The following is a 22,044-nucleotide window of genomic DNA, read 5'->3' as shown; positions in this document are numbered from 1 at the left end:
TAGGATCCTTGGGTGTATTTGTGAGGAATCAGCGTCTTAAGTTCAGGCTTACTTGAGGACTTGTGAAGAGATTGTTGTAAGGTAGGGTAGGGGTAGAATTATGTGAATCTGGACCTTGCAGAGGTTAGTGCGGGTTACTACGGGAGGAGATGCAGAATGAGCTGCAGAGGGCTGCGCACGGATAGAGATTCAAAGAAGTCCGGCTATATACATGGATGCAGATCCATTCGTTTGCCGGAATTTAGCAGTGACAGGGATGCGCGTATGTGGAAGAATTGTTAAGAGATCATGCGTCTTTTGCGTAAATCACTTCCTCCGCCTCTAGCATGATTGAAGAAGCTGCGATAATCTCAAATAAACACGTTCAGATAGCTGACTACCACTTACTACAATTTGTTCCATCTACGGGCAAGGCCGGGCAGTCAATGCATAGCTAGGTCTTACATCTTGCATCCAGTCGTAGCGATGGTCATGACAATCCGATTGACGTGAAAATCGTTCATATAATTGATGATTGTTAGAGACGATGTGTGGGAGAAAGAACTCTTGGTAATGGACTTTCATGTCATCACGCCCGGTCATAGAGGTCAAGAAGAAAGCGAGAAAATAAAAAGGGAAAAGGTGAAAGGAAAGACAATCACAGGGTGCAAACAGGAAAGGAAATAAAAAAAAGAGGGGGGCAAAGTAGAGAAGAACCCAGCTCCGTCTGATGAAGTGAACAAGAGGTGTCGGTACTTCGGAGGAAAGATGTTTTGGCAGGTGGATTGTGTTTTCTGTTTGGCAAGCTGAGGAAACCTTCGCGAGTAAGCCAATCGAGAGAAATAGGTACCTCAGTGTTGGACAGATAAACGAGCAAAATAATTAAGTAACAAAGCAAGAGAGAATGTATGAGCGAGCGGCGATAGCAAGTCAAGGATTTCGTAGGTCACAAGTGCGGATAAGATTGGGATACAGAATGGCACTGTTTTATCGGCAAGAGCTTGTTTGGCCTCTGACCCTCTCGCAACATCGTTGATATCGGCATGCGATCATTATTTGTGCGAAAATGAAAACGTTGAATGGCAAGAGCAAGCATGTGGATCGAAAGGAATGAGTTATGTAGAGTAAAGCCACGCAAGAGACACAAAATGGGAGAGGGGGGTACACCAACGCCAATCTCTTCGCAAGCGACACACATCCCAGCTAGGCAGAAAACGTTCCCAAGGGTAAGAGTTGGAAATAGAATAATGGAAAAAAAAATCTCGAGAACAGCCATGGACGAGGCGGGTCCGGAAGCACAGTAAGCGGAAGAACGCACTGTTGGAAAACCAGGGTAGATCAAATGTACAGAAAAAAGGGTATATCGGAGGTTTAAACACCTGAAGAGAACCGTCAAGACTTTTCAAATCATTCAAAGGGTGTCACCAGCCCCAGTCTCAACGCCATCGGCGGAGTAGCCCATGCTTGGGTCAAAGCCAAAGCCAGTTGCGTCTCCATCAGTGTTGAGGAATGTGTCAAAGTCAAAGCTCTCCAGTATATCGGGATTATCCAGAGCACTGAAGTCAAGATTGAAAGCGTTGGTCTGTTTGAAGGGGATGATGTCAGTAAAATTCGCATGAACGGGGCACACGTCACTTCAAAACGATTCCCATCCGCCATGACAACTTACATCTGGAATTGAGAGGTCGTTGAAGGTTTGCTGGTTCGGGTCTTGCGAGGGTTGAACCATAGGAGGAGGCACAGGAGCCGCAGACTGCTGAGGAGCAGCGCCCGCAGTGGCATTGGGTCCACCCTTGGGGAATGAATTGGGAGGAGGATGGGGAGTGACAGGAGTGGATGGCGTCGGAGTAGGCTCATTGGCCTCGGTCGACGGGGTTGCGACAGTAGCAGCAGCGGCAGCGTTCTTCTTGTTAGGACGCTGATTTGTTTGCATGTCCATGTCAGCGAGTCCATGTTGATGAGATATGGTTTCGGTACGTACCTTGCGAGTCGTCTCCTTCGCACCATCCTTTTTGCCCTTAGGTGCAGCCTTTGTAGACTGTTGGGGGGTTGGTGGCGCATTACCAGTAGTCTGGGGAGAAGGCGGTTGGGCACGGCCCGCATTGGCGCCAGCCGGTGGCGCTTGAGGTGGAGGCATGTTGTTGCGGTCCTGCGGCGTGCCAGCTTGAGGCTGAGTTGCCGGCGAATGCTGTGGCATAGGTTGTCCTGGCTGCCACTGGCCACTGGGCATACGATTGGCGTTGGCGGGGATGGGCTGGCCCATTTGAGCACCAGTAAAGGCCGGGTTGGAGCTCGGGGGGCGCATCTGACCACCGGGGCCGGGGAAGAATCCGGCAGCTGCCATTTCGGGCGGCATCTGACCGCCATTGAGGTTCATGGAGCCAGGAGATCCGCGATTCTGGCCCATATCACCGGCGCTTGGGGAGCCCGGCAGACCGGTCTGAGGCATTTTGGGCGTGCCTCGTTTCATTTGTTCGCTGGGGTTCGGGGACGCACCCGCCCTGCTGCCCTGAGGAGATGTGCCCGGAGGCAATCCCTGGCCGGGCATTGGGGGCTGACCGTCAGCACGGGACATGCTATCCTGCTCTTGACGAGCCATCATCAGGCGGCGCTTGTTTTGCTGTTCAAGCAGCATAAGTTGCATCTGATAATCCTGGAGAGCATGGTTCCCATGCTGACCGCCAGGTGTTTGCATGCCAGGCCGGACCTGTTGGAGCTGACCGTTTGAGTTGTAGTATTCTGGACCCATAGGGTACATACCACCTTGCCCATCAGGCATAGGCACCAGATCGGCCTGGTTAGGCATCACACCGGGATTCATCATACCACCATTCATAGGACCCTGGAAATTCAGTGCTGAGCGAGAGTGATGAGAAGCCAAGTTTTGGGCATATACCTGCATGGATTTTTGTTGCGCAGCTTGTCCTTGCTGGAACTGTGGGAACTGCGCCGGGTTCATGGCTCTTTGCATCCCATTCTGCATCATCAGCTGCTGGGGGTTTTGCTGTCCCTGCATCTGTCCCTGTCCTCGACCAGTGGGCGCCAATTGCTGACCGTTCACAGCGTTGCCTTCGAGGCGTGGGCGTTTCGATGGGGAGGGGGCATTATCGGCGGAGGCAGGCGATTGCGGGCGGTTTCCGTTCATTTCCATCTCGGACTGTTCGCGTTGAATCTGTTGTTGCATCATTTGCATCTGCTGTTGGTTCTTCTGGAATTGGGCGATTTGTTGTTGAGTTCTGCGCATTACACCCAGGTCAGAATTTCGCCTAGTTTGACCATGCCATAGACTCAGTGGGGGGGCGGGGGTGTTGTGCTGGAGAAACATACAGGCCATTGTTCAGAGCCGCCTTCTGCAGGTTAGGAGGGACCATGCCGTTAGTAGCACGACGGACGCCAAGGGGAACTTGACCGGGCATCATGGGCTGTTGACGCATCATCTGGTTGTGCTGTTGTTCGCGCATGCGCATCAAATTCTAGATAGGGCAAGGGCAAATGATTAGACCGATGATGAGCCGCGCAGAGGAAGGAGATTGCAAGCGAAGCACTCTGCAACATATTGGTACAAAAACATACCTGAGTGTGCTGGAGGTACTGTCGGACGTCGTTACTGTTACCGCGCTTCCGCTGAGCCCAGAAAAAGTCCCAGAAGATACTGAACCAATCAAGCAAGAAAGAAGACTGAAGGCTCTCGTTGGGCAGGCTAGGCCGAGGCAGATCATCAGGGATCTTGATCTTTTCACCATCCTTGCCATCGGTCATCATGGAGTCGCCGTCGATGCCGTTCATGTCACCACGACTTCCTGGGCTGGTTTTCGTTCCATTGTCCGTGTTGATCTTGATGGATTCATCTTGCACCAAAGCCCGCGCGCAGTCATGGTAGCCACGCTTTAGAAAATAGTCGTAGATGTAGGTATTGAGATTGTTGATCATGACTTCGGGGTTATTCATGTTCATACCACCATCGTTGCGAGGCGCGGTGGAGCCATTATTCATCATCGGAACACCACCAACTGGCCCTCCAACTCCGGGATTCATCCCAAGATTCATTTGGTTCATGGTGGCGAACGGTGGTTCTGTGGCCACCCTTGCCTATGTGCGTCTGAAGCAAAGTCCGAGATAACGCACCGCGTTTCTGTGCCAACGCGCTTCCACTGAACCAGGCGACAAAGCCCAATACTAGTGGGAGTGGTGGGGAATAATCTCAAGACGCGTGGCAACGTAGAATGAGCCCGATCAGAGACACGAACGCCGACTTGTAGTCTGACAGCTTGCTAGAAAGCGAAGCACCCAAAGGCGTATGAATATCCGAAGAATCCCAGCGTGAGCGCCGGTTTGTGATATGGGCGAGTTTTCGCGGATCGATCTTCTCACCGGGTGCGCTGGTGAAATGGGGTATCTGCGGCGGCTAACAAGGTCTTCTCCGGGGGGAGGCAAGCCACGCGACAGGAGGGACGAGACCCAGGGGACCGGAAGGACACGAGGAAGAGAACTCGAGCAGCCGGGGAGGCTATAGTATCGATCAATTGTTAGAAGAATGCTTGGGTCATAGAAAGGTGGCAGGAGGAAGCGGTGCGCGATGCGATAGGGTTTAGGCGATGACGAAGGTACAAGGAGGCGGAAAAAGCCCACGGGTGAGGAGGTTGGGATGAGGTCGGGAATTCCAGGCAAGCCCGGTCGGACAACGTCTCGCAACGGGGTCAAAGTTTCACATGCAATAGAGGGCAGAAGATGAAGGGTTCAGAAGGAAAAGGCTATATACCAGGGGTGGTCGATCAAGGTGGATCTCACGGTTGAAGGGGAGGAGGAGCAAGCCTGGGGGGCACGGCGACAGGCGCTGCGCTCACTGCGGGAGAATCGCTTGTTCGGAGCGGATCAACTTGACCGGGGTTCGGGGCTGGGAACGGCGCGGTCAGGCGTATTTCTGGGCATGCGCGACCGCGACGGAGCAGAACGAGTAACCAGATAAGAGATACAGTCCTGAACAGGGACTCGGACCAGATACAACAGAGACGTCCCCAAGATCCAAATAATGATCACAGCAGGTAGGATGATTGAAGGTGTGGAGAGATATCAGAAGAAGATGAAGAATGAGAAATCAAAGTGGACTGGCTTTTTTTGCTCAGGTCGATCAGGCCAGAATCAGCGCGGAGAGTGCACTGGTACGGTATCCTGGTAGGCTGGTACTGGTGTATGAAGTACCTTAACGGTGCTCACTCGGCGCCTTTGGTACTTACAGTGTGATTGTACGGTGGGCTGGTCTTATGGGCCCTGCGATGGATCCCAGCGGGAGTCTAATCAATTCGGATATCCCGCACGATGAGAGTCGCGTAGACGAATACTGAGATGATCGACAATCGAGCTAATCGGTCCAGCGAAAGTCGAGTTATCACAGCGAAGGGGAAAGTTCACAACAGAGATGGTGATGGGAAGAGAAGAAACCCAGAATGAGTGGGAAGGAAAACTTCCAGCAGGGAATTCGATGTGTAGGAAAAATGGCGGGGCGGAGACGGTATTTGTCAGTTTGGAGGTTTTCAAGTAACCGTATTGAAACCGCGCGCCGCACTCTATCCTGACGTCGATGGCCGACGGGCTGGCAAACGACCGGAAAGTAGCAGTACTACTAATAGTAGTACTGTAGTACATACATTGCCAAATACCTGGTGAAATGTACACTCGGCCCCTTTCGGAAAGTCGTGAGCTTCATGAAGCTATTGAATCCGCCATCAGCAGCTTGGTATAATCCAGAAACCGTCGACCGCAACCGAACTTCACGCGTTGCATAACTGATTGTCGATCCGTGGCTGAAGTAGTAGCAGTACCTGTAATTAGGTACAATTGTACATTGAGAATTTGTATATTTACCATCGTACAGTACTGCATGCTGTTACAGTGTTCGATATGTAGAAACTTTAAAAGTACAATGACAGGTGTACAACAGACATCCCATCCTTCGATCACACGATTCGAAAGCACATTCTAGTCCACCTACTAGAAGCCAAATTGTGACCAGCCCTCTTTCGTTCAAGCCATTGTTGTTTCTTCCCCAGCATCTAGTGTGCCTTGCTGAGAGTCAGGGCAATCCTTTACTGCAAATCAAATTACCGGGAAATATTGAGTACGCAGGTCAGGTGGACTGGTTCCTGATTCCTACCTACAGAATGACAGATCAGAAACCCTATCGCTGCAGGCTGTAAGCGAGGTAGACACGCAGCCTGTCATGCCAGCCGAGCGCGCGATTACGTTCAATTCAAGTCGTCGAGGGGGGTCCGTAAACGCCAAAAGACTCTCGGGGGGAAAATAAACCTCAACCCGGTCCTGAAATTAATACATCTCCAAAAGGAAGAAAAGAGTCGTCATAATCGAATTTCCACAAATTCCAGGTAAGCCTACCATGAACCGAATCAAAAAAAAACGCCGTAGATAATTATGCTCTATCACTCTTCCTCCGGAGGCATCTCATCTTCGATGTATCGTACCAAGGACACGCGCATTTCTGTCGTGTCATCACCCCGAAGTATGTCGCTGACAAAATGCGCCTCGATCTGCATTTGAACCTGGAAATCGGGTCAACGATCGAACCCAGGAACAAGGGTTTGGGAAAAGGTGATCGGGGAAGCCCCGTCAATGACCCACGGCCAGTCATCCCAATTCCAAAGAGACTTGACTTACCATTTCTAGCGCACCTCGAAGCACACCACAAAGAATATTCGAGAACCATAGCTCATCCTGAGCCCGTCCATCGTCCGGAAGTTCGACAAAGTCGGCGAGCGGATTTTCATCGAAGATGAGGGAGAACTGGTTGTTGTCGCTAGTCCAATTCGTGACAGTAGGAGCGACGTTCAAGAAGATTTTGAAGCCAACCTGATACGAGGGTGAAAAAGGTCAGTTGTGTTAAGACAAAAAGAAATGCACTCCTGCTGTTCCTCATTTTGAGGCCATATCGCATCAATCAGAGGGGTGAGCTTGCGCGTACCTTGGCAATCATGTCGGCTGTCTCACGGAAATTCGCACATCGTCCGACCCCCGACTTGGCCAAGAAGTCCTCGATTAATCGCATGCCGATGTTGTAACCCATTTTATCCAACTGCTTATTGACTTCCTGGTAGTCGCTGTCGTAGTCTTGACATAGTTGCGCGACAATCGTGCCGTATGTTAATGTGACTAATTCGGCGTTGACTTTGTCAATTCTCGTTCTGTGAAAGGCGATCGAGCGGTCAATTTCATACAGATGCAAAGGCATGATGGAGTTTGGAAGTCATGTCTCTGGACTAGACACAAGGCTTACTGACTTCCAGATTCTAGAAACAATTTACATGTCAGCGTAAGACCCACGACACGATGAAAGACAAGGGCTGGACCTACTCCTCTCCTATTCTCGAGGCTTTAGAAGATGACATTGCTGCGGATGGTGTGACCGTAGATAAGGGGGGAGCTGATGCCTCGGATACAGTGTTTTTCACCACCTATCTTTCTTCTAGAGCAGCTTAAATTGCCCTCGGACTTAAATGCCTGTGTTGATTGCGGGGAGTTCAAGATGATGGAGCTGTTGCGGTACACAATTGGAGTTGACCGCCCACCACATGTGGGATCATCGTTCTTCCTAACCGCTCCGCACTGCGGCAGTGAATCTTTGCGTCTCCCCCAAGATTACTACTAGCGTCAATCCGCGATAACCTGTGGGAGACCCTCATTCACCTTTTCTCTCCGCCTACCGTTGATTTTGGAGAAACTAGTATACCGACAATGTCCGGAGAGAAACGTCCTGCCCCCGAGGGGTTTGCGCACTCAAGCCAGCTCGTGGTCAAGCGAAAGAAGTCTGATGCCGACCTTCACCCTGGGAACGCGGTTGTGAAGAGCTCGTCGCAAAATGGCACACTCGTTCAATCGGTAGGTCGCACACACAATGATCTCGGTTGACACTCTTCTATGCGTTGAGAGGCCCTGCCATGATCATGGGTGACAATCTATAGACATTTGCTGACCCGGTTCATTCAGATTCCTCGAACGAGTGGCCTCGAGGCGCCGATCATGGAACTTACAGGTAGGATGACTTCAGTCCGAGATATCGAGGAAGCAGTTGACTTATGAAAGGAGGACTACAGGGCACTCTGGTGAAGTTTTCACTGCACGCTTCAATCCGACAGCTCAACATATCGCATCCGGCTCGATGGACCGTTCTATTCGTACGTCCCCTCAATCAATCATTCGAATCCCATACACGGACCCCATTAACGTAGTGCAGTACTTTGGAACACATACGGACAATGCGACAACTACGGCCAACTGACGGGTCACAAGGGAGCCGTTCTCGATCTTCAATGGGCTCGTGATTCACGGGCAATATTCTCTGTCTCTGCCGACATGACTTTGGGGAGCTGGGACGTGGAAACTGGAACTCGTGTGCGCCGACACGTGGGTCATGAGGAGATCATCAACAGCCTGGATATAAGCAAGCGCGGCCAAGAGCTGCTTGTCAGTGGCAGTGATGATGGCTGCATTGGGATTTGGGACCCTCGGCAAAAGGACGCTCTCGAATACCTCGAAACCGAGCTACCCATCACAGCAGTTGCACTGTCCGAAGCTGGAAACGAAATCTACAGTGGCGGAATTGACAACACAATCCATGTCTGGGATTTGCGCAAAAAGGCTGTTGTGTATTCCATGGCTGGGCATACCGACACCATCACCTCTCTGGAAATCTCGCCAGACTCACAATCTCTGCTTTCTAATTCTCACGACTCTACGGTGCGGACCTGGGATATCCGACCCTTTGCGCCTACAAACCGAATGATCAGGACATTTGATGGTGCCCCAGTTGGCATTGAGAAGAATCTGATCCGTGCAAGCTGGGATCCCAAGGGTGGAAAGATTGCGGCGGGCAGCGGTGACCGAAGTGTTGTGGTTTGGGACGCCAACTCGGGCAAACTGCTTTACAAATTACCCGGTCACAAGGGTACGGTTAATGATGTCCGCTTCTCGCCCAACGACGAACCTATCAGTGAGTGCTCTCTCTCTCTCTATTATTGATTCTCGAGATCCGCCATACTAACGATCCGTGGCAGTTGTCTCGTGTTCCTCGGATCGCAATCTCATGCTCGGCGAACTTGGTAAATGATGTGCAAGCATTCGAAGATATCATGAAAATGGATAAGCGGGCGTTTAATTGATCAATATTATCACAATTTCCAGATGAGACTGGCATCATTACTCTTCGCAGCACTTCTGGGAAACTGTCAGGACCTCCACAGACGGCAATCCTTGTTGAGGAGGCATCACGTCGTTTGTCATTTGTACTATATTTGAATTGCATAATACAGATGCTGCAACTACAGAGCCAAGAACAGCGTCCACTCGCACCTTCCTGCTTCTGTCTTGTTCCGCGGCGTGTGCTCCAGACATGTAGTTTCCACCCCCATAAATGGAACCCGGTAAGGGTGCCAAGCAGGAAAGAGCTCTGGTTGAAACCTGACGAACTTCACGAGAACTATGGCTCATCTCCTTTCTTCGCTTTACCTCATATTCTGCCGCTCCATTGCGTCGCCGAAAACGTCGGTCATTGTGCGCAATTCTCCTCTCAATTCTACCCTTTGTACGTTCTTGCGAACTTAATCACATTCGCAATGATAGCCATCGGCTACAAGTATGCTCACAATCATGAGCCGAAAGTCTGCATGTCGAAGGGAGAGGCAGCCTTGAGCCTCGTTCTGGCAGGCCTATGCGTACTCCATTTATTTCTCTGTCAGCTTGCCAAGTCATCCGTGATATTCGTCAACCATCAGACATCTAACGCGCTCGATAGTCTCGATAATTATGAAGCCCTACCAGCATTGGCCTGCCGCGTTTGTGCTCATGGTTACAATGATATCTCTCATGGGCCTCACTGCTCTTCTCGGCTTCTTTCACTGGGCTGCCTGGACCGTGTACTATTGCTGGCGAGAAAACTTCTATGGTCGAGCTATAGTGCCCGATTTTATTGTGATCTCAGATGAAGCGAACGGCGTGCTGGTGACGCAGTCTCTGAAGAGGTTTCACTTCTTGCCGATTCTCACTCTCGCTGGCACCACTGCTTTGACGTGTCTGGAAACAGGAATTCGAACTGTAAGTTGAGATATGCCTTTTCTCATCACGGTACCATTGACGTGAAGCCTTGATTGACATGCGAATAGCCCGTCCTGTTCATCGACGCCGTCCGGCGCACCCATCAGAGACGCGAGATCTTCGGGCGCTGGGTTCACAACTCCGCGAGCGTCTCCACGGAACAAGCTCAGGTCTGACGATTCGGGTCACCCGAGGCTTTAACTGTATGTGAGAACTATTAGCAGATGTCCCAGGTTGTTGTGTGCTGCATGGATGTCGCGACAATTCGCGGAATGGATGAGGAAGAGGATGGAATTATAACGGCCTGCGGCCGCGAAGTATACTTATCGCGATGGGCACATTCATGTTTGCGAAATTATTCATCATGGTTCAAACTCTTTGTCACATCGTCTGTGTCCTCGTAGGCCCGGAGTGATCTTGAAGTATGATGCACTCCGAGGGATGGCGACATGATACTGCCAAATTCGAGGGCGACTTTCGGGACAGGCCAAGTAATAGAAGTTTCATGTCACCAGTTGATTCGCGAGTAGTGAGCATGAAGCAAAGTCTTCAAGTCTCGTAATGTCATTCCTCGACAGCTCCCATCGAGACCCGGGCCTTGAAATGGCTTGCCGCTGTGGGGAAAGGAAATCAGGTCGGCCTTGAAAGTGTAAACTCCTGAATCGATTGTCGTGAGTCAAATTCATTGAGTGAATGGGCGATGGACCATTTTTGCCATGGACTTTTGTTATTTTTCGAATGCTCCGAGAAGTTTCACGAGGCTTAAAAGGTTTAATCGGCATTCGCGAGCAAGGTACAAAGTGTGAACCTTCAGCGGCGGCATTAACAGACTCGTCTTGAACTTCAACCTGATCACATATGCCTGCCTTCAACACGGCTTGTTCCAAGCGGGCTGATGGAAAAGACTGCCTGTCGCACACTCGAAAAGCATGACTATCACACGTCTGCATGAAGCGGCCAACCTGACAGGCGTCAAAGTCGCTAGAATGCCTTCGAGACTGCGTTACTAGTGTTTAATCCTCGAAGGAAGAGTCACATATTTGCTGGGCCTTTGTCATATAAATTGCGGATGTGGTGAACAAGTCACGTCTTTCGGAGATAGAATCGACAAAGACCTTGATTTGATGTTTGATCTCAAGGTCATATGTCTTGCCGCAAGCGATATTCTAGCTATTTTCGGGCGTCGCTCAATTTACAACGAGACAAGTACAAGATTCAAACTGCGCATGTGTTGACTCTGGAATCGAGTTTCTTGATTCATAGAAGAGCTTCCGTGGACGAGGTCAGCCGTTGTTCAGGTGCCCTCACCATCACTCCAAGACTGCCTGGTATTTAAGATTTTCTCTGTCTTGAAGTCTACCCCCTTCATCTTCTTTCACAACTTTTCTTTCCAAAACCCGATCAATTGCGCCTGTCTTGATGCTTCACTATGTGCAAAGCTGTGGATCTGTCAGTCTAAGAGCACGTCAAAGGCCGATGGCTCATGGCATCTGACCCTTCATTCTTCACCCTTAACATTCACGACCAACTCCTAGTGCTCAACGCTCAATCTAGCCCTGAAATCTGGCCCATGGGGAAGCCATGCGGCCACCACGTTGCACGGTAGCAAATAGGTCGACTCATTCAATACTCGGAGAAAGATCGAAGTTATACCTCCAAAAAGCTCTCTCGACTTGACGATCCTTGTGGCGAGATTAATGTGCGACACAAGAGAACATTCACACTTGAGAGATACTCATGACGAGCTTGATATTCTCCGTGATGTCTCCTCTAGATCTTTCTTGCAAGAACTCTGGATTCTCAGCACTGTGGGGGGGAGAAAGTCGTGAGGTACTAAGACCAGATTCATCGTCGGGGCGGAGCAATGACTACCTTCTTTTCACCCCTGCAATAGCTTTGACAGTGTAAGCACCTATATTAATTCTTACACGAAATTGCAAGGATCTCGTCTTTACCTTCCTCAAAAGCACAATAATCATCAAGAGGTGTGGTTGGTTGGGTGCAAGCCCAGTCGGCACTCTTGTGATTTGGCTGCATGGCAGGGTTTGATATGGGATGCAAATGTTAGGTAGCTTTTGTGTCCCAAATATCACCCAGTATACTTGCCATGCTACCTAGATAATCTTCATTCCTTTGCGCCTGATTGACTGGTAGTCAAATCGTTGACACACTCATTCGACGAGCGCTTCTCCAGCCGAAGTTGTGCACAAGAATTCAAGTTGCGGAGTACAGCCCATTGGAGCGTGAATTAAGGAAGACATGAAAATGTATATTTCACCGGGTCCAAAAATCTCAAATGAATTATTCGGGGTCGAGAAGCAGAAATCGGTGACCGATATCTTCAATTGCCGCGAGATCAACAGAACATCTCATAGATCGATGCCAAGCTCAGAGGTCCAACTAGACGCCAAGACATGATGTACAAATCCATTGCCAAAAAGGGAATATCCACTGCGGTGGAGATGGTTGAACCGCGATGCGTGAAAAAAAAAGGTTATCCGAAATGGCTTATCTGGCAGCATCTATCGAGTGGAAGGTCAGGTCTCGCGCCTTTGACGAGTTCTCATCTCCTTTCATTTCCTAGGACACCTCGATTTCCCTCTGCTTTCCCGGATCCGGTGCTCTTTCAGTCGACCCGTGGTTCCGTCCGGACAGGCACAACAAGTTGACCCGCCCGTCCATGATCTCCGGCGGCACTCCGCACTGGTGATGCGCACGCGATGTCGGAACTTGCACATGTTCCACCCCCGTCGCGCGTGGATCATGTTGGTCTATGTAGTTCTCTGGTCACTATGTTTGACGCTGGTGCATGGTATGCGCGGCGATCAGATCAAGGAGCTGAGGTGAGTTTTTGGGTGTGCGGCTTTCGTCTGCTATTGAGGACTCGCGTTGGGATATGCAGCATACGTGGGGAATACGGCACCTCACGCTTTGGGAATCTTTGCATCAGGTGCTGACACTTCTATCCTTTTCTTTCCCATGTTTCCAGGCAAGAGACCGAGCGCATGTTTTATCATGGATATGAGAATTATCTCGAGCATGCCTTTCCCGAAGACGAACTCCGTCCGTTGACCTGCGGCCCCTTGACGCGCGATGACAAGAACGCCGAGCAAAACGATGTCCTCGGAAACTATACCCTGACTCTAGTTGACAGCTTGTCCACCTTGGCGATCCTCTCGTCGAGTCCCGAGAGCGGCGATCGTGCCCTGGCAAGTTTTCAGGATGGAGTGAAGGAGTTTGTGAGATTATACGGAGATGGCTCGAGCGGTCCTGCTGGTCAGGGCGAGCGGGCTAGAGGATTTGATATCGATAGCAAGGTGCAGGTCTTTGAGACTGTGATTCGTGGCTTGGGTGTGTGTCTCCTTGTGGTCTATGCGCATATCTGAGCGGTCATGATCTTGTTTTGAATGTCTCACTAACACTCGGGTCTTTGTTTCCCATCTAGGCGGATTACTCAGTTCCCATCTTTTTGCAATTGGGGAGTTGCCCATCAGTGGATACGAACCGACGGATGAGGAGGCTGCTTATGCAAGTGCCTGGGACAAAAGCCAATTCTCAGAGGATCACCATGGCATTGTTTGGGATAATGGCTTTGTCTATGACGGTCAATTTCTTCGACTGGCGGTCGATCTGACGCATCGTCTTTTGCCTGCGTTCTATACCGGTACTGGACTCCCTTACCCGCGGGTCAATTTGCGACACGGGATTCCTTTCTATGGAAACTCGCCGTTGAATACAAAGACCAAACGCGACCAGGATCAGTCACCAAAGTACGCGTACATGAAGGCCGAGGAGGACATTACGGAAACTTGCAGTGCTGGCGCGGGAAGCTTGGTACTGGAGTTTACTGTCCTTAGTCGATTGACGGGAGACGGTCGATATGAGGAATTGGCCAAAAGAGCATTCTGGGCCGTCTGGTCACATCGCAGCGAGATTGGTCTTATAGGATTCGGGATTGATGCGGAGTCAGGCAAGTGGGTGGGACCGTATTCCGGGGTGAGTAGTAGTATACTCCTAAAAGACCCACGCGACACGACGGGGGAAAGCTAACAGGTCATCAATTTGCTCAGATTGGCGCCGGCATTGACAGCTTCTTCGAGTATGCTTTCAAATCTCATGTTCTCTTGTCTCAAGGAGAACGGCCGGCATTTGACCCGAAGAATCCGTGGGCCATTTTGGATGATTACTATCTGCCTCTGAGTGACGAGGAGCACTCCGCGGATGCTTTTCTGCAGGTCTGGGAGGATTCGCACAACGCAATCAATCGCCATCTGTATCGCGGAGAGGGGTACCAGCACCCGCATCTCATCGTTGGTGATGTCTCGACCGGCGCAACCCGAGCCTTCTGGATTGATAGCTTGAGTGCTTACTACCCGGGACTCTTGGCGTTGGACGGCAAGATCGACGAAGCGATTCAGATTCACCTCTTGACCACGGCTGTCTGGACACGATACTCGGCTCTTCCCGAGCGTTGGAACGTGGCCACAGGCGACATCGAGGGCGGACTGAGCTGGTATGGCGGACGCCCTGAGTTCATCGAGTCGACATACTATATCTATCGGGCGACGCAAGATCCCTGGTATCTGCATGTGGGCGAGATGGTACTGCGGGATCTCAAGCGGCGATGTTGGACGAAATGTGGCTGGGCTGGGTTGAGAGATGTCAAGACGGGCGAAATGATGGACCGGATGGAAAGCTTCTTCCTTGGCGAGACTGCCAAGTACATGTTCTTGCTATTCTCACCAGATCATCCGCTCAACAAGCTCGATGCGCCGTGGGTCTTTACGACCGAGGGTCATCCTCTGGTCATTCCTCAAAGGGCATCATCTGGGCCCAGGCGTGGACAGAGTCGCGCGGCTGGTAAGGAGCGGCAGGTGGCAGGGTCACCTAACGTAGCCATCAATTTCTGTCAGGCGCCTGTACTGTCCTCGACCTTTGGGGTGTCATTGACGGCTTCGCGCTCAGATATCTTCCATGCAGCCAGCTTGGCACGACTACATCTTCGACCCCAACTGGGTGCAGGCGAGGGTCCCATTCTACAGCATTCGCCAGACCACCCAAGTGTATCAGTCTCAGACCTGTCATCGCCTACGAATTACACATTCTACCCTTGGACTCTACCACCTCAACTCGTCCCGTTTAATGGCACCAGCGCACCGATGGCCTTACGTCCAACAATGGACATTTCATTCCCCTCCTTACCCGGAGGCGTCAATCTGGGCTCCAATGCTCTGGAGCGTGTCCGTGACGGGGTCTTTGTGAAATCCATCGGGGGTCTTCGACTGAGCATGATCCAAGACGTCCCTCTCCTCGGGGCAACCAAGGCCTCCGAACTCGAAGACGGATACCGCGTGCAAGTCATCAATAACGTCCCACTCGGCAAGGATGAGAAGGTATACATCTCTCGCCAGATCACCTTTGACGTCGTTGACCCGTACGATCCGAATTTCACCCGGGTCCGCGACACCGCCATGCTTGATCTCGTGATTGACGTTCTCGCAGACCCCTCTCGCCGTCGCAATGGCTCAACTGCTCCGGGATCTAGCGAGCCTACATCAGAACATCCAGCAGCGTCAGCAGCAGCAGCAGCAGCAGCGGCGGCGAACAAGCACATTCCACGCGGTCGAGCCGCAGCTGCCGCAGATGCGAGTGGAAGCGGAGCCGTCCACGCCCCCGATTCCCCAATGAAGACGATTCTGTCCAGCCTGTTAAACACCGTTTCCAGTCTGATCCGAGATGATTCCGACGAGGTGGCTCCACTCAGGCTGAGTCTCCCAGCGAGCATTCCCACGGGCATCGGCGCCGCACCACTCCCGGAAGTCGAAGATGCCATGACCCTCTCCCCTCGCGGCATCCCCTCCACTGCCCGATTGACCTGGTCAACCATCTATTTTGCAGGGGACTTGTGCTCGGATCGCATCCTCCGCGACACGGCCCAAACCCACGAAGTCCTCGTCATCAAGCGCGGTGGCTGCACGTTTTCCCAGAAGATGCGCAACATTGCCGCCTTTCGACCGGGCCGCTCGTCTCTCAAACTAGTCGTCATTGTCTCCTATGACGAGACCGAAACTGCAACCTCGGACATCCCACGCTCCGCTTCGGATGCGTCCAGCGCTGCAGATGCAGACGGGGCCGAACACTCAAGCTCGAATCCGCAGTCCATCCCCTTGGTCTCTCTCGCTGCCCAACGTGCCGAAAGCGCTTTGATCCGTCCCCACCTCGACGAGACACAGATGACGGCCAGTGGGATTCCACGAAGCAATATGCTGAGTATGGTGATGGTGGGCGGGGGCGAGGAGACGTATGCTTTATTGCAGGTTGCTTCGGGGGTGGGCATTCGGAGGCGGTATAGTATGCGTTCACGAGGTGTGCCGATTACTAATGTACATATCATTTAAGCTTGGGGATCTTTCTGGGGGTTTTCTTGAATCTGGAGATATGCGAGGTGAGAAGGGTTTCAGTGTTGGGGCCTGGGGGTTTTTTGGGGGGGGGGGGGGGGGGGGAGCCGTCCTCCTTCAAGCCATGGACTGTATAGACTATATAGTATATAGTAAATAGTATAGTTCCCACGTTTTTTCGATGCCATTTTCCCACAATAGATAGAGATGAGATGTTTCAAGCCACGTGATGATCACACGAGTACAGTATTTTCAATCGTGAATCTGAAGTACAAGAAAGCTCCATTGATCTGTAATTCTGTAGACAAGATTCCCTCAAGCGTGCAGTATCAAGGATCAGCTTCCTACTACAACTCAGCACGGGATTCTCATCCCCTTGTTTTCCCCATCCCCCATTCTCATCGACTCATTCCCGTCCAAACAAATCATTGAAACCAGCACAAATCCAAATTCATTCTCACTAGCATATCCCGAGCATTTCCCACTCCCTCCTCTCGCCCATTTGCTCCAGACACAACCCAAACAGAACCGACATCCCCTACTCCAACGCAATACACTCAATCTCGACCAAAACCCCCTTCGGCAACTGATGCACCGCGACACAGCTCCTCGCCGGCTTATGCACAAAGAACTTCTCATACGTCGCATTCATCTCGGCGAAATTGGCCATGTCCGTCAGAAACACATTGACCTTGACGATCTTGGACACCTCCGACCCGGCGGCCTTGAGGATCGCATCGATGTTGTTGCAGCACGCTTGGGTCAATTCACCGATGGTGCCTTGGACCAGGGCGCCCGTCGAGTCCGCGGGGATTTGGCCCGAGACGAAGATTTGGCCGTTGGCGCGGATAGCTTGGGACTGTGGTGCGGCGGGGGAGAGGGGGGTTAGTTCGGGGGTGTTTTTGGTGTTTGGGAGGGGGTCTGATGTTTCTGGAGGGCTTGGGATGGTTTGTATAGCTTGTAGCTGTTTGTGTAGCTTTCGGGTGGGAGAGTTGATGTGGAGGAGCGGGGGAAGAAGAACGTACGTAAGGACCGGCAGCTAGGAGGTTGAAAATAACCATCTGGTTAGCATTATGATTTACCTCGTCATAGTTCATGGTGCTCATTCCTCGTTCATGCAGCCAATGCATCAACGCCCAGGGCATATCGCCGCGACCGATGAATCAAACCCATGGATAACGCGGCAGTGTCTGGAGATAGCTTGACTCATGACGGAGAGAGAGAGAGAGAGAAGGAAACTCAACATACGAGGGCAGGCATCCTTGGCCGTAACAGCAGACATATGAGCAGACATTGTCGATCGAGTTCGATTCAAACCTGACGTGTGCAAGAGCAAAGGAAAAGAACCAGACCTAGAAATGAGACCTGGACCAGCGGATCGGGATCGACGAGGAAAAGTGCGAGTGGATGTAGAACTACAAAGACCAGAAAGTCGAGAAAGAGATCGAAGCATAGCGGGGAGAAGTTGGGGCGGAGGAGGAGGGCTGATAGTTAAAAAGGTCGAGGTGGGGGGAGTCGGAGTCGGAGTGACGCCGCCAGTCCCCGGCCCCGGCCCGGGGGGGGGGGGGGGTTTGAACGTTGACGATTACCGTTGACATTGACATTTCCGGTGGTTTACCGGGGTGGTGCTTCTTTGGTGGGTTTTTGTTGTGTGGTCGGGGCTTGCTGGAGGACGACTACTGATACTACTGGGTTGTACTGGCTGGACTTGGAGTGTCTGGCTGACCGGAGTATACATCCTCTGGACTTGAACGTAGAGGGTGTTTACTCATTGCTCCTGTGAGTAGTTAGGAGTGAGTACTGTAGTACAGAACTACTAGTATATGCAGGTGGGTTAGGCTCCCACTAACTCAACGGAGTTTCCCGAGGGAAATGAGGATGCGGAAAGCGTCGGGTAATGGCATTATGCGGGGAGACTTTCAGGTGACATGGGGGATCTTGGGGCAAACACTACTAGTGGACGGTTACAAAGAGGAGGATGGCTCAAGAGGTTCATTGCATTGGCAGCCGGAAGATCTGGTCGATCGCGTGCAATTGTGTAGAATACGGTCCAATTTGCAATTCAAACGGTCCAAGGGCGCAATACACGAGGATGAGGTATGAGAGCAATGTCGTTTCGTCATGAGGGAGGGGGAAATAGGAAAGGAAAATGGGAAAAGGTACAGCGCTCGCTATGCGGCAAGGAACGACAAAGCATGCCTGATGAAGAGGCTCATGCGGAGACCATACAGAAGAGATACACCGTTGCAACGCTTCGGGGAACAGAGACGAGAGGGCAATCCAGTTGGCCGGCTTAGGCTCAGACACCCGAGGCACATCTCAGCCCTGAGACGGGCCCTTGTTCAGTTGCGCAAGCTGTTGCAATAGGCTGGCAGTCTGCTCGGCAGAGTAGCCAAAGAACACCGGTCCGTTAAAGGTGACGTGGGAAGGAAGAGGAGACTGGCCATCAATCCGAACAGGCCCATTCTCGATCCGAGATGTTCCCCCCTGACCAGGGGTCGCCTGGCCTGTGTTGGTGAGATCAGCGTTTCCCCAGTTGGACCAGGGTGATTCAAGATGGGCCGCTGGGGCTGGGGGAGGAGCGGAAGCCGGAGCCGGTGCTGGGGCCGGGGCCGGGGCAGGAGGACTAGCGACTGGCTTCTGCTTTGGTGCATCATGGCCGAACGGACAACGACCGGCGGGTTTGGCGGGTGGTTTGTGTGGTGACGAGATGGAGGGTGCCGCCGTGGTTGGTTCGGGTGGTGTTGGGGCGTTGGAAGATGGAGGGAAAGGGTAGGACGAGGTGGCGGGTGGCTGTTCTGCGATAGGAACAGGAATCCCCCAAGGCCGGCTTGGAGATTCGCCCACGCGTACTTCTCGAAGCGGACGATCGAACCGACTTTCGCGCTCGTCGGCCGGTTGCGTGGGAGGCATGGGAGTCACGGGGTCTACCTCCTCCGCCCATCTCTCGACTCGCTCTGACGAGGAGGAATGGCCCGACTGTTCGTCCACCTCCCCGTCCTCGTTGGCCTCGCGTTCCGGGAGGAAAGCTTGATGCTTCGCACTGAGGCCACGGATCATGTTGATCAGGCCCCCGTACTTGGCGTCCAGTTGCCGCATGTTCTGCGGATCTCGCTGGTATCGCTTCACGCAGATGGCATGACTCCGAGGGATTTCGTGTTTATGTCGCTCCACATACTCGGCGATCTCTTCGGGGGAATGCTTGTCCAGGTATCGGATGGGGCAGCGAGATACGGGACAGTGTCCCTGTGAGGACCGGCCCACGGAGGGCGCAGTACTGGACCGCCGCTCCTCCTGGTCGGCCTGGATCGGGTCCAGATCATCGTGTCCGCAGGTATCTTCAATCAAAATCTTAGGTCCATCGTCTCGACGTCCAGAAGCCATGTCGCTGCCGGGGCGAGGGGTGGTGGGTTTGGAAAAGGGACAGTGAAGACTGCCTTGAGGGCCGTTGGTGGTGAAGTCATGTTCCCGGGATCCCGCAGGGTCGGTCCCACGGGTGAGGAGACACGAGGTGGCAGCGGAGATGGGAGACCGACCATCGGAGCGAAGAAGAGACTTGTAACCCCTTATTCCATCCACGATGGCTCGCATAGAGTTTTCATCTACATTTTGGTGTGACACGAGCGTCTTCATAATTTCCATTGAATTCAACGACTGTTCTTCGACGGCTGGCTTGCTTTGTACGAGGCCCTCACATAACTCTTTCTGTTGATCCAACAATCTTTGCTGTATTTCCATTGCACGAGGTCTATCCTGGGCCGGCAGTGATCGCGTCACATTCGTATACTGTTTGATCTCACGTTAGCATATTGTGTTTCCAGTCGAAACAGAACCATGTGAGGGCAAAATTGTGGTCATAGAAAGGATGATGGCACAATGTCTCGATCAGATAATACATGTTTAATCCGTCAACGTCACAATAAAGTGACTCCTGATCTAGAGCTAATCAAATTCTCTCATCATGCGAGACATTGGGGGAGGAACGAAAACAAGAAAAAAAAGCCATGCGGCAAAGGGGGGGGGAAGGCGCTGATCGTGATGCAACTGGAGGCATGGGAGGGAGTATTTACCTGTTTGAAGGCTTCCTGTGTGTATTGTTTGAGGTCATTGTGCCTGTGGGTGAGTCGGTATAGGGTTAGTAGCAGGGCATCGAATGCTTTGCCCACGGCCTGGAGTTGATCCTCATGCAGGTCCGGCTGCAACTGGGAAGGTCCAGCAATTTGTTCGGGGGACATGATTTTGAAAGTTCAGAATTTACAAAAGGGTGTGAAACATCATTAGAATCACGGATAGAGCCTCGCTGCTATGAATGAGTCGATAGCCCGCCGGGTGCGGATGATGGAGTAGAGGAAGATGGTTGGGAAAAGGTTTTATAGCAGAAGGCTGCCGTCGCCGGAATGAAGTTTAAGCGAGATGGTCCGTGCGTGAATCACGTGGGCTGTGCAACCGGCTAGGCTGTTCGAAATGTCAGGCAAGAGCTGGATGTTTGCCTGAAGTTCCTGCCTGGGTGCAGTCATACTCATCCATCATGTTTTGGTGAGGTAGCACAACAGCATAGCTACCACTGTGCAGTTCAATCGAGGCTTGCCACTTGGGCATTTGGGTGGCGCTGGACACTCCATGAGCCTGACTGAGTAATGTCGTTTCGATCTTGAATGTGTTTTAAATCAGCTTGCAGCGGCCGTTTTCAAGACATACCTTGATAGTGTGTGACCGTAGTGGTGGGTTCACTCTCGCCGTCGTTCTATATCTCCGCCCGAGTCGATGATATATCCCACCCGAGCCTCGGGATGGCGTAGGTACGGACGAAAATGACCACAAACTTCCAAGCTCAACTCCGTATCGGGCTACCTCAAGGTTGGAAGCTTGCAGCTCGCCAATTATTTTCAAGCAAGGAGCAAAGAGTGTAGCTGAATTCGCCGACCATGGCTCCCGTGACCGAGGGCGTTGAAGCTTGACATGGAGCATGCGTCAAACCTCTTATTCAACTACGAGGGCTGAATCTGGGCACCAACACAAATCTCTTCATACTACAAAAATTGCCGTCCCCTTGCAACCAGCCCTGCCGGGCTAGCTCAATCGGTAGAGCGTGAGACTCTTAATCTCAAGGTTGCGGGTTCGACCCCCGCGTTCGGCTATTCCTACTATAAACCTGAGATACAATCTTTTTGCTCACTATTATTTTTTGGCCTTTCTCTAGAACACCTTATGAAAGATAGTTCAAATAAACAGGATCAGATCCGACAGAATGATGCACCTGTGCCTGCGGCTCCGCTTCGAAGACGTTCTCTCGCTACCCGCATCGTGTCCATTCTCGCTAATTGGGTTGAAGACGCATGGTAGGACCATCATCCCTGCCACGTGTGTCGTATTCCTTACCTTTATCCGAAGATCCTCCCATCTGATCCGTGTCGAGGAGATACTACGCAGTACGCACGTCTGTAGCTTGCATAGGAGACAGTCGCAGTAGCAGGTATAGGTATTGATTGACATGGAATGTACAGTCTAGAAGGGAGAAGACCTTGCGAACAACGGAGTGCCATCACCATCATGTCAAGAAGAACAATGC

General features: G+C 51.9%; 7 protein-coding genes across 7 annotated transcripts; 3 read left to right on the top strand and 4 right to left on the bottom strand.

Annotated features, from left to right (window-relative positions):
- Window positions 1-1,390: 1,390 nt before the first annotated feature.
- somA (putative cAMP-dependent protein kinase pathway protein (Som1)) lies at window positions 1,391-4,035 on the bottom strand (the record flags this gene model as incomplete). The annotated part of the gene is made up of 5 exons (XM_056936523.1): window positions 1,391-1,561; window positions 1,649-1,897; window positions 1,961-3,215; window positions 3,307-3,452; window positions 3,553-4,035. 5 exons carry the CDS (start codon window positions 4,033-4,035, stop codon window positions 1,391-1,393), a joined length of 2,304 nt encoding a protein of 767 aa, XP_056788458.1.
- Window positions 4,036-6,413: 2,378 nt separating this feature from the next.
- Window positions 6,414-7,376, bottom strand: N7539_006921 (TRAPP complex core subunit BET3; the record flags this gene model as incomplete). Its single annotated transcript, XM_056936522.1, has 4 exons — window positions 6,414-6,533; window positions 6,649-6,840; window positions 6,953-7,172; window positions 7,342-7,376. The coding sequence occupies 4 exons, from the start codon at window positions 7,374-7,376 to the stop codon at window positions 6,414-6,416; spliced, it is 567 nt and encodes a 188-aa protein (XP_056788457.1).
- A 346-nt stretch (window positions 7,377-7,722) lies between these two features.
- N7539_006920 (WD40 repeat domain-containing protein) lies at window positions 7,723-9,094 on the top strand (the record flags this gene model as incomplete). The annotated part of the gene is made up of 5 exons (XM_056936521.1): window positions 7,723-7,866; window positions 7,975-8,020; window positions 8,082-8,162; window positions 8,222-8,977; window positions 9,042-9,094. 5 exons carry the CDS (start codon window positions 7,723-7,725, stop codon window positions 9,092-9,094), a joined length of 1,080 nt encoding a protein of 359 aa, XP_056788456.1.
- Window positions 9,095-9,789: 695 nt separating this feature from the next.
- On the top strand, window positions 9,790-10,253 carry N7539_006919 (uncharacterized protein; the record flags this gene model as incomplete). The annotated part of the gene is made up of 2 exons (XM_056936520.1): window positions 9,790-10,077; window positions 10,146-10,253. The coding sequence occupies 2 exons, from the start codon at window positions 9,790-9,792 to the stop codon at window positions 10,251-10,253; spliced, it is 396 nt and encodes a 131-aa protein (XP_056788455.1).
- A 2,533-nt stretch (window positions 10,254-12,786) lies between these two features.
- On the top strand, window positions 12,787-16,475 carry N7539_006918 (glycoside hydrolase family 47 protein; the record flags this gene model as incomplete). The annotated part of the gene is made up of 4 exons (XM_056936519.1): window positions 12,787-12,920; window positions 13,067-13,428; window positions 13,523-14,073; window positions 14,148-16,475. 4 exons carry the CDS (start codon window positions 12,787-12,789, stop codon window positions 16,473-16,475), a joined length of 3,375 nt encoding a protein of 1,124 aa, XP_056788454.1.
- Window positions 16,476-17,013: 538 nt separating this feature from the next.
- On the bottom strand, window positions 17,014-17,572 carry N7539_006917 (Protein mmf1; the record flags this gene model as incomplete). Its single annotated transcript, XM_056936518.1, has 2 exons — window positions 17,014-17,334; window positions 17,501-17,572. The coding sequence occupies 2 exons, from the start codon at window positions 17,570-17,572 to the stop codon at window positions 17,014-17,016; spliced, it is 393 nt and encodes a 130-aa protein (XP_056788453.1).
- A 1,222-nt stretch (window positions 17,573-18,794) lies between these two features.
- Window positions 18,795-20,710, bottom strand: N7539_006916 (uncharacterized protein; the record flags this gene model as incomplete). The annotated part of the gene is made up of 2 exons (XM_056936517.1): window positions 18,795-20,261; window positions 20,546-20,710. 2 exons carry the CDS (start codon window positions 20,708-20,710, stop codon window positions 18,795-18,797), a joined length of 1,632 nt encoding a protein of 543 aa, XP_056788452.1.
- Between the last annotated feature and the right edge of the window lie 1,334 nt (window positions 20,711-22,044).

Source organism: Penicillium diatomitis (assembly GCF_028827545.1).
Source record: "Penicillium diatomitis strain IBT 30728 chromosome Unknown utg000009l_segment0_segment0, whole genome shotgun sequence".
Taxonomy (NCBI): domain Eukaryota; kingdom Fungi; phylum Ascomycota; class Eurotiomycetes; order Eurotiales; family Aspergillaceae; genus Penicillium; species Penicillium diatomitis.
This window is presented reverse-complemented; position numbering and strand designations above follow the sequence as displayed.